Raw genomic sequence first — 17,052 nt, forward strand, 5'->3', positions numbered from 1 at the left:
TCATGAGCTTTCAAGGGGCACCTCATATCCAACTCTTAATAAGAACAGGAGAAAAATATTAACCAAGGTGCTATCCATACCCAAGATTTAAGTAGAAAGTAAAAGAACAGTGGTCTAATTTGGATTGAGGCCACCCTCAACAGTACAGTTAGCGCTGAGTAATGGAGAGTGTTAATTTAAAGCTGCCATCAGTAGGCAGAAGGAATGTGGAACAAATTGGAGGGAAAATAATTTAGGTTTGTACCTACTTCATTTGAAGCATCCACTGTCACTCAGGAAAACTGCTGATCAAGCAATAATATTATTAGTAGGATAGGGGTGCAGGTCAGGGGCAGAGCACTCGCCTAGCCTGGGCAAGTCCCTGGGTTCAATCCCCAGTACTACAAAACAATAAAGGAAAACAAACAGCATATCACAAAATGGGGCCTGGCCTCTAGAACTTCAAATGGAGGACAAGATGGAAATACAGATAATGAAGACAGATATTAGGGGTGGGGCTGAAGTTATAAGGAAGTACAGAGAAAAAAGACTGTTAAGGATAAACCCCTGAAAAAGAAGAGAAAGAAAAGCCATTTCAAAATTCATCCTTTTTCCTGATTACCTGTCTTCAGAAATTGTTGGCTTAAATTGTGAATAATCAGAGTATTCAGAGTATTGGATTGATAAAAGTGATGTGAGGAAATAGGATAATAGTAACTTCAACCACTCTATATCCCAGCAAAATGGACTACTGAAACATTGGTACTATACCTGAGAGGGTATGTCTCCTCTTCAGTTTATGGCACTGATCTGCTTTAATCTTGGTCACTGAGAGTAAATAGGCCCTGGAAATATTGTATCCAACATCCGATAAAACATTCCAGTAGTGAATGAGGTGCAGCCTTGTCCAGAAGCTTGGGCTTTGGATTTTTGATATAAAATCTGTAATACTTGTGACACAAAGTATGAATATAAACCACTTTAATATTTCATATCTTGAAGGAAGCTCTTCTATTTACCACATACCATTAACCTGGTCAAAAACGACTTAACTAACACGACTTGGTTGGTCACCAGATAAATAGGATCCTTTTGATCATCAACAGTCAAAGCCAATGATCTGTCCAGGAGGTCTCTTCCTCCAAGAAGGCTCCCTGGATCTACCTTCCAGGGAAAGAGCCTTCCAGCTTTCCTGCTTATACTGCTCACTGTGTCATTTTCAAGTAAAACATTGACCCCCATGTACATGACTGTCTGACTCCACATTTTCCCCCACCAGATCGAAAGTACAGAAGGGCCTGGGGCTGCAGCTTACTCACTTTTACATCCCCAAGGCCTAGGGCAGTGTGGGTACTCAGTAGATGTTTAAAGAGCAAAACAAGAGAAAAGCAGGGGAAGGAAGGGTGGGTGGAGGGAAGGAGAGAAAAGAAATGTATAGGGGAAAGAAGGAAAGAAGACAGGAGGGTCTAGCAGGAGAGCATGACCCATCCTTCACCCATTTCCAAATCCTGTCCTCCTCTCTGGAATGCCGGTTAACTTGGAGAGGAATGAATATGGAGTGAAAGGGGAAAGAACCTTCTGCACAGCAGCCAGACAGACAGACTGGAGCAACACAGGGATCCATCAACCCCAGAAGCTGATGCCAGATGGTGGTGCCATTCAGATAAGTGGGCAGTTGAATGAGTAAATGAATACAGCCTGCTCAAGGGAACCAAAGGCATCTAAACAACATTAAAAAGAAAAGCTAAATGTGCATAAACATAAAGACCTAAGACTGGTAAGACCTACCTTGGGCTTGTGAGAAAGTTGCACAATGCCCCCCAGCATCCGCTCATTTTCATATGCCACGGCAATTCTTGAAACACTCTCCAGAAAGTGTTTTGTTGCTGGAAGTAACTGATCAAGACGTGGTGGAAATGTGTTTTCTTGAGATTCACTGGGCTCTGACAAGCATTTGGGTTGCCCTCCCTGACAGGCGTGATTATACCTATTGCAAAATCCATCATAGTTTAATGCTTCTGACATTTTTGTATATGATAATACTATAACAAAAACATTACAACTCTTGACCATAGTTAGAGAAATAGAATTCAAGGTAGCTTAAAAAAAAAAAAAAAGGATCTTCTACATGAGTCTGAATTTCTCTAAGAATTATTCATAATTATGATCTCTGATGCCCAGGGTTGACTCTTTGTGTTAGGTCTTCCCTCTCCCCACAGGAAATATTTGTAACCTACTTTTCTATTTTAAATATGCAACCATGTTTATTGCCTAAAAAAGCACTTTCAAACATTTGAGGGTATGCATTAATCCATCACCTGGATCTCATATAAGTCAAAGGGTAGCTAAACAAATAAATGGCAAATTTATGTTGGAGCCAGGATTATTTTTTTAATTTTTCTTTAATTGTAGATGAACACAATACCTTTTATTTTATTTATTTATGTGGTGCTAAGGATGGAACCTCGTGCCTCACACATGTGAGGCAAGCACTCAACCACTGAGCTACAGTCCCAGCCCCGAGCCAGATTATATCTTCATCCCCAAAGAAAAAGTTATGATAGTCTGTAGGGCCCAGAAATAAGCTTCTCAAAAATGGGACTGTAGGACTGGGGATATAGCTTAATTGGTAGAGTGCTTGCTTCACAAGTCCAAGGCCCTGGGTTCAATTCCCAACACAGCAGGAAAAAATTTAAAAAAGGACTATAATTAAATCCTAGTGATAGCTATCCCTGAAAACTAACATCAGGTTTTTTTCCTTTGTTTGTTGTGGTGCTGGGGATGGAACGCTTTCCTTGCGAGATGAGTGGCACACACAGCTGGATAGCACACCAAGCCCAGCTCTTCAATAAGAACAACAGCAAAGCTCTTGGAGTAACGCTACCGCAGTGAGTCTGTTGGGTTAGAATCCATGATCCCAATAGCTTCTTTGGGAGAGAAAAGGAGCAATATCCAACTTTAACTGTTGACCTGATACTTATTTTGGGATCCTTCAATCAGAAGTAAGAATAGTCACTTAAATTTTAAAAAGTGTACTAAGAGTTTGAAAATCATCTCTTAGAATTATCTAGGAATGCAAATTCTAGCTACCCAGTTCACCAAGTACCTGAAAATTGAGGAATTCAAGAAAACACTGGATTTGAGAAAATAAGGCCTTTGAGGCCCTGGATTCAATTTCCAGCATCCAAAAAGAAAACTTTAGAAGGCCTATGAAGTTAAAATTTATCATAATGACTCTAAAATTAAAATATTACATGTCTCTTTCCAACTGCAAACAACCAGTCATGTTTTATAATAAACGGATGCAAAAGAACATAATACGAAGTCTTGAGCAGAATTCATGTTGATTTCCGTTTTCTCCATTTGTGACAAGACTTAACAGACGTTTTTCAGGCAGGCTAATGTGTCTGTGAATTGAAATAAAACTGACTGCATTAAAAAAAAAAAAAAGAAGAACAACAGCAAAAAGGGAATCCCTAGTTTAAATAATCATTCTGAATTTCCACTGAAATGATGTCCAGGTCACCCTTGGAAGACTCCGTGCCACTCGGTCTAAGATGTGCAGATGTGCCCAGGTGGCAATGTGCTTAAGAGATCCACGAGTGTCTGCAGCAGAATCAGAAGCTGGAGGGCTAAGCACAGGAGAGAAGGTATGAGCCACCCGTACCTGATACCATGGTCATAGGACAGAAGTGGCCCTCCCCTGCTGTATAAGGCAAGGCAATATGTAGACTGTAAATTGGGAGAGTGGGGTGGGGTGGGAGGGGTGAAAGAAAAAAGAAGTGGGACAAATATTACCCTGAGTTCAAGATTTATAGTGTCTTTTTTGTTGTTGTTATTGTTGTGCAGTGCTGGGGATTGAACCCGGGGCCTTATGCCTGTTAGGCAAGCACTCTACCAACTGAGCTACAGCCCTAGCCCAAGATTAGTAGTGTTAAACACAATGCCTAAAGTTTGGGGCTGCAGGTGTAGCTCAGTGGTCAAGCACATGTTTAGCATACACAAGGCTCTGGGTTTAATTCCAGCATCAAAAGAAATTTTTAAAAATTGAAAGTTTGAAGTATTTTCATGAAAAACACTACATTTAATTTTATCTTTTACAACATTTTCATGAGGATATGAATATGAATTCGTCTATGACAAATAAAGCTACTTAAAATCAGAAAGACCAAGTGACTTGCTCCGACAGCACATGACCAGTAACTAGAGAAGCAGGGTTTAAACCTTCTGCATGAACTCCAACGTTCCTCCAAATACACATGGGATGTTAAAAATGGTTTGACCCCAGCATCATCTGTGCCTACACAGTCCAACACAATTCCCATTAACAGATCTACTGGTCCACATTTATGTGGTCATGTTGAGCTGGATTATGCTTTACTGACAAACTACCCCAAACCTCAGAGACTTAAAAGAGCAAAGGTTATGCTGGCATGCCTATAATCCCAGTTACTCAGAGAAATTGAGGCAGGAAGATTTCAAATTCAAGACCAACCTGGGCAACTTAGTGAGACCCTGTTGCAAAATCCAAAAAGGGCCTGGAATATAGCTTAGTGTTAAAATGCCCCTGGGTTCAATCCTCAGTACCACCGTTTAAAAAAAAAAGCAAAGGTCTATCACAGGTTTGAAAAGCTGGTACTCTAAGCCCAGTTGCTTCTCTCTGTCATCTTGAATGTTGCTAGTGGCTACTTATAACAAGATTTCAGCCAACAAGGATGTTAGAAGTGTTTCCTATGGTGGAAGAGGGGCTAGAAATATTGGCAATTGACTCAAATGGTCACCATAAGTGCTAAACTTCACATAAATTCTACATGAATTAGCCTTTTCAGGGCTTTCAAGGTAACTACTATAATCCCTATTTCTTAGGTGAGAAATGAAATCTTAGCTAAGCACCTTCCACAAGGTCACACCAATTCTGTCAGACCCCAGAACCATTGCTCTTAACAAAAAAATAAATAATAATAATAATTCTTAGGAGATAGCATGGAACTTTGTAGGAACAAAGGTATTTCTATTTGGCAAAAAGTATGCAGGATTGAGAGTGAGATGAGGACAGGGTGAAACAGGGCCACTCCTATCCCATGACCAGGGTGATATGTGCAGGTGGCTCACACCTCCTCTCCTGTGCTCAGTCCTCTCCTCCTGATTCCACTGAAGTCTCTAAAGGGTAAGGTTCAGTACTGCCTCTTAAAACAACAGAGGTGGAAGCCACTAGAAACGGAGGGCCCGCAAACTTAGCAGCCAGGAACAGCTGTAGATTCATTCAGCAAACACCTGCTGAGTGTAACTGGAATAGGTCCCGGGGGATTCAAATGTACCTGGAGTTGTTTAATGTAGCAGAATGATCTTTAGACCCACAGAATTCAAGATCACCATTTGATTTGCACAGGCTGTCTTGGATAGACAGGTAGGAGGCCACGGGAAGATAGGTCAGGACAATGAAGAAGAGCTTTTGGTGGCTAATATTTCTTAAGAATGTACTATGGCAGGGGGGTTGGATATCATAAATATATAAGAAGATCAGTGGAGCAGGAGGAGAAGAGGTAGTAAGGAAGGAAACGAGGAAAAAATATGGAATGAATTTAACAAATCATGTTATACGCATATAAAAATGTACCAAAGGGAATTTCACCTTTATGTATATGTAGAAAGTACCAGTCAAAAATAAATTTTAAAAGGACTGAAAGGAAGATCAGTAAAGGAGGGAGAGTAGGGGGAGAGAGGAGGGAAGGACAGCGGGGGGATGGGGATTAAATCAAATTCCTTGCATGTATGATTTTGTCAAAATGAATCCAACTACTATATATAATTATAATACTCTAATAAAAAAAAAGAATTCACTATGGATCAGGCACTGTTCTAAGTATTTTATGTGAATTAAATCATCAAATGCTCATAAGTTAGAATGCTATGAGTTAGATGCATGCATTTCATAAATGTGGGATGTGGGACGCAGGGTGGCCAAGGTCACCAACCGGCAAGCAGGAATGCCAGGTCTGACCACTAATTTGGTATCAGGATCCCACTGTCAACCATTACGACATGCTGATTCCCTCCACTTAACAGAGGAGAAAATAATGACTTCACAAACTGAATTTTGGGGAGCTCTTATGAGGTACAGGGTTACAAGAAGAAATGAAAGGGGCTCTTTCCAGGAAGAGCTCCCCAACAGCCTGAGAAAGGTGTATTTCTGGAGAGAAAGGCATGAAGTGGCGCTCAAATCTCCCAGGTGACACCTTACCCAAAGGTCTACTCAGGCACCTTAAGGTCTGCCTGCCTTGGGACAAAAGAGGGGGCAGGACTCTTGTCATGTGGTCTTCTTGTTTTCAGAGTGATCACCTGCCCCAGGGACAGTTATGAGGCACCCACACGACAAGAGGAATCAGAAGAGACTGTGGAAACCACAGCAGCCAGCAGGTGGGAGCGCACTTGGGCCACTGCTGGTGGACTCCCAGGAATACCTGGAACAGGTGGGGACTTTCCTAGCCTCATCTGGGAACATTCTGGTTGCATGAGAAATAAGTGAAATAAAGTAAGCGAAGTGCCTGGCATAGTAACGGCTCTGAAAAAGAAGCCATCATGCAGCAAATGGGTGGAAGAACTGACATTAATCCAAGCGCAACCTCATCCCTGGCCTGCTCTCTCCTCTACACCACAGAGCTGAAGTGATGGCAGGCGTGGCAATGTGAGAGAGAGAGAAAAAAGAATCTGTATCTCAAAAATGCAAGTAAAAGCGAATATAGTAAGAGGAAATGTGCACAGGGCTTGGAATCTTCCCAGAGGCTGGGATTTAAAGATTTTTGAAGTCACCAGACTTGAAGTTCTATGTAAATCTCACTGAGTGCTCTGCTTCTAAGCCAGTATCTGTGATTGGCAGAGTTTCATGGATGCAGACCTGCAGTCCTTCTCATTAGAGATAAGAATGTGATTTTAGAGTTAGGACAGAGGCTGCTACTTCCTACCTAATATCTATTTCCCTTGTCTTTGTTCATGACAGAACCCTGCCTTGGTTTAGGAGAGCAGTGCACCAGTTAAATCCCTGGCTCCCATTGTGTCCAGCTGTGGCCAAGTAATCAAGTTCTGGGTTGAAGAAACATAGTGGAAATGTTGGTGTGAAACTTCTAGGAAAGCTTCTTATACGTTTCTCTCCCCCTTTGTCCTTCCTATTGCCTGAAACGCAATGACTGGCATTCCAGTAGCCAGGAGCACAAGGTGACCTTGAGAAAGTAAGCCAGTGTAGTGTATCAGGGATATAGAAGGAGATGGGTCCCAGTGACTCAATGAAGCCAACAGAGCAGCCCAGGACTGCCTGCCTCCAGAGGTCTGGCAGAATAAACCCTGGGGTGTTTGGTCATCAGAGTAAAGTCTCAAAGAATTTATATAATCATTTTCATGCATTTTTAAAATATTTTTTAGTTGTCGATGGACCTTTATTTTATTTATGTATTTATATGTGGTGCTGAGATTTGAACCCAGTGCCTCACGCACACCAGGCAAGCGCTCCACCACTGAGCCGCAACCCCAGTCCTTTCGTGCGTTTTTATGCCTTCCATTTCCACTTGGGAAATCCCACGAGAAGCTTTCCCTTGTAGGCAATCCCTACTTCCTCTTAACCAGCAGTTTTTTCACAGACTCAGGCCTTACCAAGCAGCTTGTGCTCCACAGTACTTCGCAGGGACTGGTGCCGGAAGTAGAGGACACCATTCGGCTTCTCCTGGACCCACTGTTTGGTGGCATTGCGGAAAGCAGCCCAGTGCACTGTGGTCACTTTGTAATGATTCCTGTAGCCCAGTATGTCCAAAAGCTGGAGTAGCTCATCCTCAGTCAACCCACAATGCGAGACGCACAGTAAGCACAGAGCATCGGTCACCCAGCCATCCAGCCCTATGCAGACAACATGATGACGAGGACAAAAGTCAGAGCAAGCATCAGTCAGGTAGCATGCTAAAATTTTTGTTGTTGTTGTTCTGGGCATTGAGATCAGGAGCACTTCACCCTTTAAGCTACATCCCTAGCCCCTTTTATTTTTATTTTGAGACAGGATCTCACTAAACTGCTTCGAGCCCTGCTCCGTTGCTGAGGCTGGTCTCAGACTGGAGATCCTCCTGCCTCGGCCTCCCAAGCCCCTGGGATTACAGGTGTGTGCCACTGCACCTCAGTGTTTTATATGATTATTCAACTTCTTTTTTTAACTTATCCTACAGGTAAATACTGTAAAGGTCATTGTTTTACAAATGAGAAAAATGGAGTCCAGACAAGTTAAATAACTTCTCTAAGGTCACACAAATGTAACAGGAATTTGGCTCTAGTGCCCATACTGCTACCCATTAAGTTATCATTTATCTATCACAACTAATACACCCTGAACTATGGTTAGGAACTGGCAAGCCTGCTAATTATTACACTAAGCTTTCTGCTGAGCAGTCTCCCTTAAGGTTAATGTGCACAGTGGGGTGTGTGGCTTTGCTGCAGACTGCCCTCCTGCCACACGTCCACAGGCACCTCTTGAGGCAGCCCTTCATCACCCACCGACCCTTACATTTTTATTCTACAGCTGGATTCCTTGCTGCCTTTATAATCAACCAATTATAAAGAGATCATCCCGCCAGGAAACATGACAATATGGTGCACCACTCTAAATGCTAGGACTGGGGAATGAGCCCACTTTTCTGTTTTCAGGCGAAGGCAGAGCAGGTCAGTCTCTACCACAGAAGCTTCTGGCGGTGGCCTGGCTTGGCCGGCTGAGCTCTTCTGGTTTCTATGGTGCAAATCAGAGGGCGTTGCTGCACAGGGCTGAGGACGGAGCATTTTCTGGGGGGAAAAGACCAGGACTTTTCTATACAATCCTGGAGATGCAGGGTAGTACAACAAAGGCCACTTGGCTCGAGTGACTTCCAGGGGCACAATGATCTTGTTTTACTTCCTTAGAGGTAGGGGAGGGGACAACCAATAAGAAATCAGTTTTCTTTACAGAAATGCAGACTCTAAGATGAAAACATGACAAGACAATATATTTCTGTACTCATCAATGTGACCTTCATTCCAAATATTATCTGCTTCTCTCTACATCCCCACCTCCTCCACCCTGCTCCATTTCAAGTTCATTGCCTTGAAGAGAAGCCTATTATAGCAGAAACAAAGAGCGGAAACTCAAGTTTTGAACAGAAACAATGATTTGAGAGAATAAATTAATATTGAATATCATAAAACCAACTGGTGGAATAAACTGTTTAACACAAAAGACAGATTCAATTCAGGATGGTCTAACAAGGACATTTTTCCTACACAGGAAGAAAAGACCTTTGTGCAACTGAAAAAGGTATAGGAGAGGATCAGAGACCATAACAAGCCTCAAAAAGAGTGCACACTACAGTCTGAGGAGAGGGGCTTCCTCAGGATGAGAGGCTGCGTCAGCAGGGGGCAGCAAAGATAGAGCAACCATAGAGCAGCTGGGAACAGACCAGCTAAGCCCAAAATGGAAATACAGCAATGCCTGTAGATCATCTGGGATTGTGGCCACCTTGGCAGAAGACTGCAGGGACAGATGACAACCAAGGACACTAGCCCCACAGCCCTTGGATCTCAGCTCAACCTGACAGAGACAAGAACCACACCAATCTTTGCCTGACTGGAAAAAAAAAAAAAAAAAAAATCCTGAATTGACTGAAAACAAATGAAATTGATAGGATTATCCTGGATTGACTAGATTAGGTTTGTGGCATAAGCAGGACTATGGAATCAAGAGAGGTTAGACTGAGTTATAGAAATAATCAAATTATATTTCTCAGACCCCTGAAAAATTTGACTAAAATTTGTAACTCAGTTCTCCTTACTAACAACAATGCTCTCTAGATAGAGTTGCCAAATTTAGCAATAAAAACACTAAATTCCTATTTAAATTTAAATTTAACATAAACAGCCAACTAATTTGTAGGACAAATATGCTCCATACAACTTTTGGGTTATAAACTGAGAATTTTAACTCAGAGTTATTACAGAGAGTTATAACTAGAGAAGAGGTACCAGATTTTGCAATAAAAATACCAGATGTCCTCTTTAAATTTGAATTTCAGATAAATTATTAACTAATCTTAGTATGAGCATGCCCCACACAACATTTGTAATATGCTTAGAAACTAAGAATTATTTGTAGCTTATCTGTAATCCAAATAATGTTTAGTATAAGTATGTCCTGTGCAATATCTGGGACATAGTTCTACTAAAAGATTATTTTTTTATGGGCCTGAAATTCAGATTTAACTGGGCATCCTGTATTTTCTTTGCCAACTCCATCCCTGGACTCTGCCCTGCGGGGTGGGCACCCACCTCACACCTTTCTCCCCACGGACTCCCTCCAAGGTGTCTACACTGCCCAAGGCCTACCTTCTCCTGAAGTCACAGTGTCTGAATTTGCCTTTTTTCTTTTAAAAGTCCAACTATAGTCTTCGGTCCAGCGTTTCAGAATCAACTCCCAGAACTCCTGAAGAGAGGCCACCTCCAAGAACTCCCTCAGACACTGAAGCTCGTTGCGGTAGATTCTGCATTCTCTCAGTTCGCTGGCCAGGACGGTGAGTTTCAAAGGACTCAGGCTTGTTTTTTTCCTCAAAGCATGTCTGCCCTGTTGGAAGGGGTCTCGGCTGGGGGTGGGCAGGTGCTGTCTGAAGATGCTGAGTCTTGTGTCTTCGTCTCCGATGCTGGTGAGTTCCATAGTCATCACGTCTGGCCGGGTACACAGGGACTTGCAGGACAGGCTGGAGGAGACAGTGCTCAGGATGAATTTGCAATGAGGAGGGAGTGAATGTGGCAGCCAGGAAAAATCTTTTGCCTGATGGAGAGATTCAGAGATATCTGAAAACTTTAAGGACTTTCAAATTACTCCAAATTTGAAAATATAGGGAGTAAGCATAGGGTAAAGCTGGCATTACAGTTATTAGTACTTGAGTAGTAAACTATTTGGTGGTGAGAAAATACCAATGCACACTCAGTATGACCATACTTGATGGATCTGCCTATTTGTTAAGAATTTGATAGTGCAAATATAGACCCTAAAAACAGGTTCTTACACACAAGCAACTAAATAAAATCACACACTTCTGAAGACTGATCTTCAGTGACTAGAGGAGCCCTGAGAGAGTACATGAATGATTCAGTTGAATAAGACATTGTGTGATGCTGAAGAATTGTCACTTCCTGTAACACAACTATCATGAGTTAAATGGCCTTATTTTGGATCTTTTCTTGATTCCTTTAACAGCCTTTCCCACCTCTTTGCCTAGTGATAGCACCTATTGCACACTGTGTGCTTCCCCTGAGTCTGGCATGGTCTGAGTATGCTTTGAGTACTGATTGTGCCAAGTTCTAGGACGTTCTGACCTCTCTCTGGGACTTACAGACTCAGGGAGAGACTGTCTTTCCTAAAGGCAGCTACTTCCTGGGGGTAGTGTACAGCGTACCTGGAATACACCATTCACACGCAGACCACAGATCCAAGGGTGGGTCCTACCCTCCTTCTTATCCAGCTCCCACAACCAATATTTCCTCTGCCCTAAATCAACAGAGGACCAGGTACCAGACAACTAGGGGCAACCCCTACACCCAAGCCCACCAGAAGTATTCAAATTAGTCAATCCTGAACTAATCACATCCTAAATAATGGGGTTTTCTTTTTATAAAACAGTAATAAAATAGAGGATTCTTTTAAAAAGATATTACCTTCTGACCTGAAATCCCATAAATACCAATCAATTCTTCAATTCCATCTAGCACAAGTATACATGGTTTTAAACTGATGGAAGCAATAAACGCTTCTACAAGAAGTGAAAAGGCCAAGATGTTTGAATCTTCATCAAGAAAATCCATTTCAAGCTGAGTATCTGCAGTAGAGAATTTTCAAATTGGGTGAAAATATTTCTATCATTGCTAAAATATGTTAATAGGCCAGGGAGGCAGAAGGGATGAGGAAAAATGAGAGCTACTCACAGCTGTACAGCTGATACACACATGTACATGTTTGATTAGCTTCCTTAAAATATTCAACCCCACAGGGGTAATGACATTTACCACCAGATATCTCCAATACATTTTTTTAGGATTTTATATACAAATATTTTTGTATGATTCAAAGCATTTGCTCTCATTTTCCAAAAGGCAAAAATAGATCACATTAAAAAGATTCAGATGGGAAGAAAGATCATGTAATTTGTGAAGCTTCTGCAGCTCCTTAACACTGGATACCTGTTTAAGGGACATGGCCATCATCCTGGGCTCTTCCAGCAATGTACATATACAGCATATCTGCACACTGCCTCATCTTTTTGATCCTGGCCCATCTTAAACCTAATGAAACTAATCCTAAATTCTTTTACCCACTGTACTGAACCCCATACCTTGAATTCTGAAAATTTCCAGAGAGAACTAAGATATGAACTAGCAAAAAGCACAGGAAGTCATTTGAGGTGAACAACTTTCAGACTGTGATTCAGTGACCTAGTAGCAGTGACCCCAAATTATAACCAACTACCTAATATTTTCAAAGCATTTTAATTCACACACTTCTACCTTGATTTTATTTTTCAAAAGTAATATTTTCCATAGAAATTTAGGCATCTCAGGGTCTATAAAATCAAGTCCCAGCATTAATGGATGTAGTCTGTCTCACAGACGCATTAAGATTCTGTTAGTCACTAAGAGAAATTATGGTTAATAAATATTTACTGGTTTCCTATTAGGCTAAGGTTCTGTGATGCATGGCATGAGGAGATAAAATGGCCCAAAATACAAAGTCAAGGACTTGAGGGAAGTAGGAATGGGTTCTGTACACAGAAAGGCACATTTTAAGGCAGAATAGGAATCTGAAGTCTCCTGGATTTTGATACAGAACCAACACAATGAAGAAAGGTTGAACACTGAAGAATTCACAGGTGGAAATTAGGGGAAGAGCATATCATCAAAACAATGTGCAAAGGCCTAGGGGTAGGAAAACACAACCAGTATTTGAAAAATAGTAGTTGCTTAGAGCAGCAGCTCTCAACAGGTGGGCAGTCCTTTGGGATTCAAGACAGTCTATCACATAGGCAGTCAAACACATTGTCTCCAGATCTACCTGACTTTCAAATGCTTTAGCAGAGAGTCACCTAAGGAGGAAAAAATAAAAAACAACTTTGCAATCACCTAACCCAGAAACCAATTCCATTTTATCTGTTAATGCAAAGTGGTTTTTGGAAAATCACAACCTGACAATATTGCCCGTGATGTTTGAGTCTTAAATACAGTACACCCTGTCAGTCTCTCACAGAATGACATTTATTGCTTTCAGGCCAGTTTTCCATATAGCAGCACTGTGTCTTCTATTGGAACCATGTGAAAGACACATTGTGTTCAAATAAATTATTGTCTCTATATTTGTTACAGTAGAGAGTCATATTGGTTTGTTAAAAGATTTCTGTATAAAACAAAATGACTATAAAATTATTTGAAACATATGTGATGTGTGACATAAAGAGGAGAAGGCATCAGAACAGATAGGGTTTGAGCTTGTATCATACAAGAAAAAAATATTTTTCAAGAAAGAGAAGAGGGAAGCTGGGCACTGAGGCACCCACCTGGAAATCCAGTGACTTGTGAGACTGAGACAGGAAGATTGTAAGATCAAGGACAGCCCAGGAAATTTAGTGAGACCCTGTTTCAAATTTTTTTTAAAAAATTAAAAAGGATAGGAGTGTAACTTAGTGGTAGAGCATTTGCCTAGCATGTACAAGGCCCTGGGTTCCATCCCCAGTACTGCAAAAAAGAAAGCGAGGTAGAAATTAATCCTGAGGCTTCATTCTTTGAGTTGTTTTTTTTTTCTTAAATCTTTAAAATTATGGACACTGTTAGGATTTCAGACCTTAAATAACAGGATTTTAGAGCAGAAGGGCTCTTGGAAATCAACTAGTCTCATCTTCTCAAGATGAGAAAACTAAGGCTGAGAGGTGAACGGACCTGAAAGTACAGATCATCAGGAGCTTTTAAAATACTTTCCTATGCTGCAGTCTGCTTTCAAGTTAAGTGCAATTACCATTTCTTGGTATGTCTAGCACTCACCATGGGGCATATTGAGGTATAGGACATTCACCTCCTTCATATAACTGGCATAGAGGTTAAGAGGCAAAACAGACATGAGAGAACCTCAAAAAAATACACATAGCCTAATAATCACAAAGCATAACATCACTACTAATCATCAGCAAAAAATAATAATTCTAGGCAAAAAAAATCCTCAAAGATGATGCTTATGGATTTATATCTTTGTACAGAAGGAAAGCATAAATGATTGTTTTCGTTTTTGTTTTTGGAGATGGGATCTCACTTTGTTTCCCAGGCTGCTGTCAAACTCATGAGCTTAAGTGACCCTCTCACCGCAGCCTCCAAGCAGCCAGGACTACTTGCATGGCTAACATAAATATTCAGCATTTTAAAAATCACATTTTGGGTGACTTTTCAATTATTTTTCCTCAAAATGACTTTGAAAATAAAGTCAGCATCACTACTATTGGGAAATGATTATAAGTATTTCCAGTACTTTTTTTGGCAGGACCAATCTGTCTCTACTAAATGACAATGGTCTGTTGCCTAATTTAAACAGTAACGTGTGAAATGTTTAAACACCCACTTGCTGAATTACCAACTTGTTCACTTTTAAAGCTGTTTTCTCATCGTTCAACAAATATTTACTGAGAACTTCTATGTCTGTGCACTGGGCATGACAATGGCCAATAAAAGACATGATCAACAAATACAGCAAGACGACATTAGGACATATAACGATAGAACCATCTAGAAGTCACCTGAGGGATGAAGGAGGGCAAGCTCACAGTGTTCTAGGGAAACTAAAAAACAATGGACGAGGGCTACCTTGGCTGCCTGGTCAACACTGGGGTGTGGGAGAGAGGCACTCGCTTGCACTCTTACAGAAGGGTGACCTTAACTAGGGCATTAAAAGAAGAAAAGTCCACTAACCTGGGAAAGAGGGGGGCTTTTCAGTAGTCGGGAAGTGAAGGGACAAAAACATGGAGCCAGAAAAGACTGATTTGCTCCAAGGATACCAAACTGGTGGGGCAAAGGGCAAGAAGTAAGGCTGACAAGTCAGCACAGCCCAGCACACAAGCCCCGTAAGCCCTGCCAAGGACTTCTGCCCATGGCATCTCGGCAGCTCTGCTGACTGCTGGTCCTGGGAGAGGACCCAGGAGAAAGAATCCAAAAGACAGAGACTTCCCTCTGACCCCTCCAGGAAGCACGATGACACAGTAGTGAGGGCTGGGCCCACAGCTCAGCAGAAACTGGAGTTTGAACTCCCTGCTCTACCCACAGGGAGCTGAGCTTGCCTGCCACTCGGAGCCTCGCTGTGCCAGTCCGGGATGCTAATGCCACAGTGGCTTACTGAGGGCATGAAATGAGACATCAATAAAGCCCTGGTGCTCAGAAAGTCTTCAGTCTTCTCTTTCCAGGACTTCCATCAGGTTCCAGGGGGAAACCATAGCAAGAAACACATAAATAAGAAAGCCAGTGACTCCGCTGTGACCTCTGCAAAGCATGTCACAGAAGGGACGCTAGCTGCTACAAGACGTAAGAGGTGTGAGAGTTGGCACAGGTGGCTCTGGGCAGCTCTCCTCGTAATATCCTGGCCAGCAGGGGTTGGGGCTGGAGGAGCAGAAATGTGGGCATCCCACACGTGACCCCAGATGGGTGGGTCAGCTCACAGCTCACGCAGGCGCTGCGGCCACAATAGCTGAGCACGGTCACAGGAAACCGAGCTCTGCAAAGGAGCCAAATGTGCTGCCTGCACCTGTCCTCCCAGGCCAGCTGTATGTGTCCTGGCAGCAGCAACTCCTCCTGCACCCACATCCACCTCACCCTGGGCTCACAGAAAAGGAGTCATGTAAACGCCCCTGGGGCTGGTGTCTCCCTCACCTCTGCAGTCTCTGCGGGCCTTGCACGGTGGCAGCTGCAAACTCCCTTGAATTGCGGTCCATCCTCTCCCTAAGCTAGCTAAGGAGCAGGAGTGTCTTACACCCATTCCTTTCTCCAGCCCAATAAAGAATAACAACATCGTCATCAATAACAATAAAGGCAGCAGTGTGCCTGGTACCATTTTTAATTCTTTACATGTATTATCTTTTAATCCTCACACAGACTTAAGAAATAGGTATTATTGATCCCGTTCTCAATTTACACATAAGAAATGGGGTCAGGCATGGTGACACACACCTGAAATTTCAGGGATTCAGGAGGCTAACACAGGAAGATCACAAGTTTGAGGCCAGCCTCAGCCACTTAGTGAAACTCTGTCTCAAAAATAAAAATTTTAAAAAGGGCTGGGGATGCAGCTCAGTTCAATCAGAAGTAGGGGGCAGGGGAGGAGAAGGAAGAGGAGGAGGAAGGGAAATTAGGACAGAGAGAGCTTAAGTAAACCACTAAGATCGCCCAGCTATAAGTAACAAGTCATCCAGAAGCACAGCTCCTCCCCTGGGCTTCCCACCATTAATGAGGAGGGTGTTCTTTAAGGGAGAGGAGGCATCAGTATTCATAGGCTGTTCCTGAATTTATTCTACTGTTGTCTGCTTGCTTGGAAGATAGCAGCTGTTTTAATTAGGAGCTTCCTGCACCCCGCAACACACTCATTAAAACAACAATTTGCTTTGGGAATGAAATCATAATTGGCTGTGTTCAACTGTTTACATCACCAGCCTAGCCAGAGTAAGCACCCTGGGGACATGCCAGAATAGGATCAGTGGTCTTATAGAGACAGACACACCTGCTTCTATTGATTCAACTTTACCACTTTACATGCTCAAGAAATGCAACAGTAGGAAACAGTCACATGATCCACTCCAACGCACTCAGAGATGCCCAGCACAAGCATAGAAAGAAACCTAAACACCTGACCCCTCAGGCAAAGATGATACATACCCGGCCAGGCTCACCCTGAGGCACCCAGTATTCACTCAGGACCCAGAAGCTCCTGCATGAGGAGAGAGGAACTCCCACAAGCAGGCAAAGTCAGACACATGCAGACAGTACCTAATAAGAGGAAGA

At 42.4% G+C, this 17,052-nt stretch overlaps 1 protein-coding gene across 4 annotated transcripts in view; it reads right to left on the reverse strand.

The window, feature by feature from the left end:
- Positions 1 to 17,052, reverse strand: part of LOC124982609 (putative tetratricopeptide repeat protein 41) — a 76,836-nt gene that overhangs the window by 39,027 nt on the left and 20,757 nt on the right. For all 4 annotated transcript variants that reach the window (XM_047549538.1, XM_047549537.1, XM_047549539.1 and 1 more), the window contains 5 exons: positions 11,692 to 11,852; positions 10,363 to 10,804; positions 7,624 to 7,863; positions 1,768 to 1,966; positions 751 to 929 (listed from right to left, as the gene is read on the reverse strand). In XM_047549538.1, the coding sequence (XP_047405494.1) occupies positions 751 to 929; positions 1,768 to 1,966; positions 7,624 to 7,863; positions 10,363 to 10,804; positions 11,692 to 11,852 (1,221 nt within the window). The remainder of the gene's footprint in view (positions 1 to 750; positions 930 to 1,767; positions 1,967 to 7,623; positions 7,864 to 10,362; positions 10,805 to 11,691; positions 11,853 to 17,052) is intronic.

Source organism: Sciurus carolinensis, chromosome 4 (assembly GCF_902686445.1).
Source record: "Sciurus carolinensis chromosome 4, mSciCar1.2, whole genome shotgun sequence".
Lineage (NCBI taxonomy): Eukaryota > Metazoa > Chordata > Mammalia > Rodentia > Sciuridae > Sciurus > Sciurus carolinensis.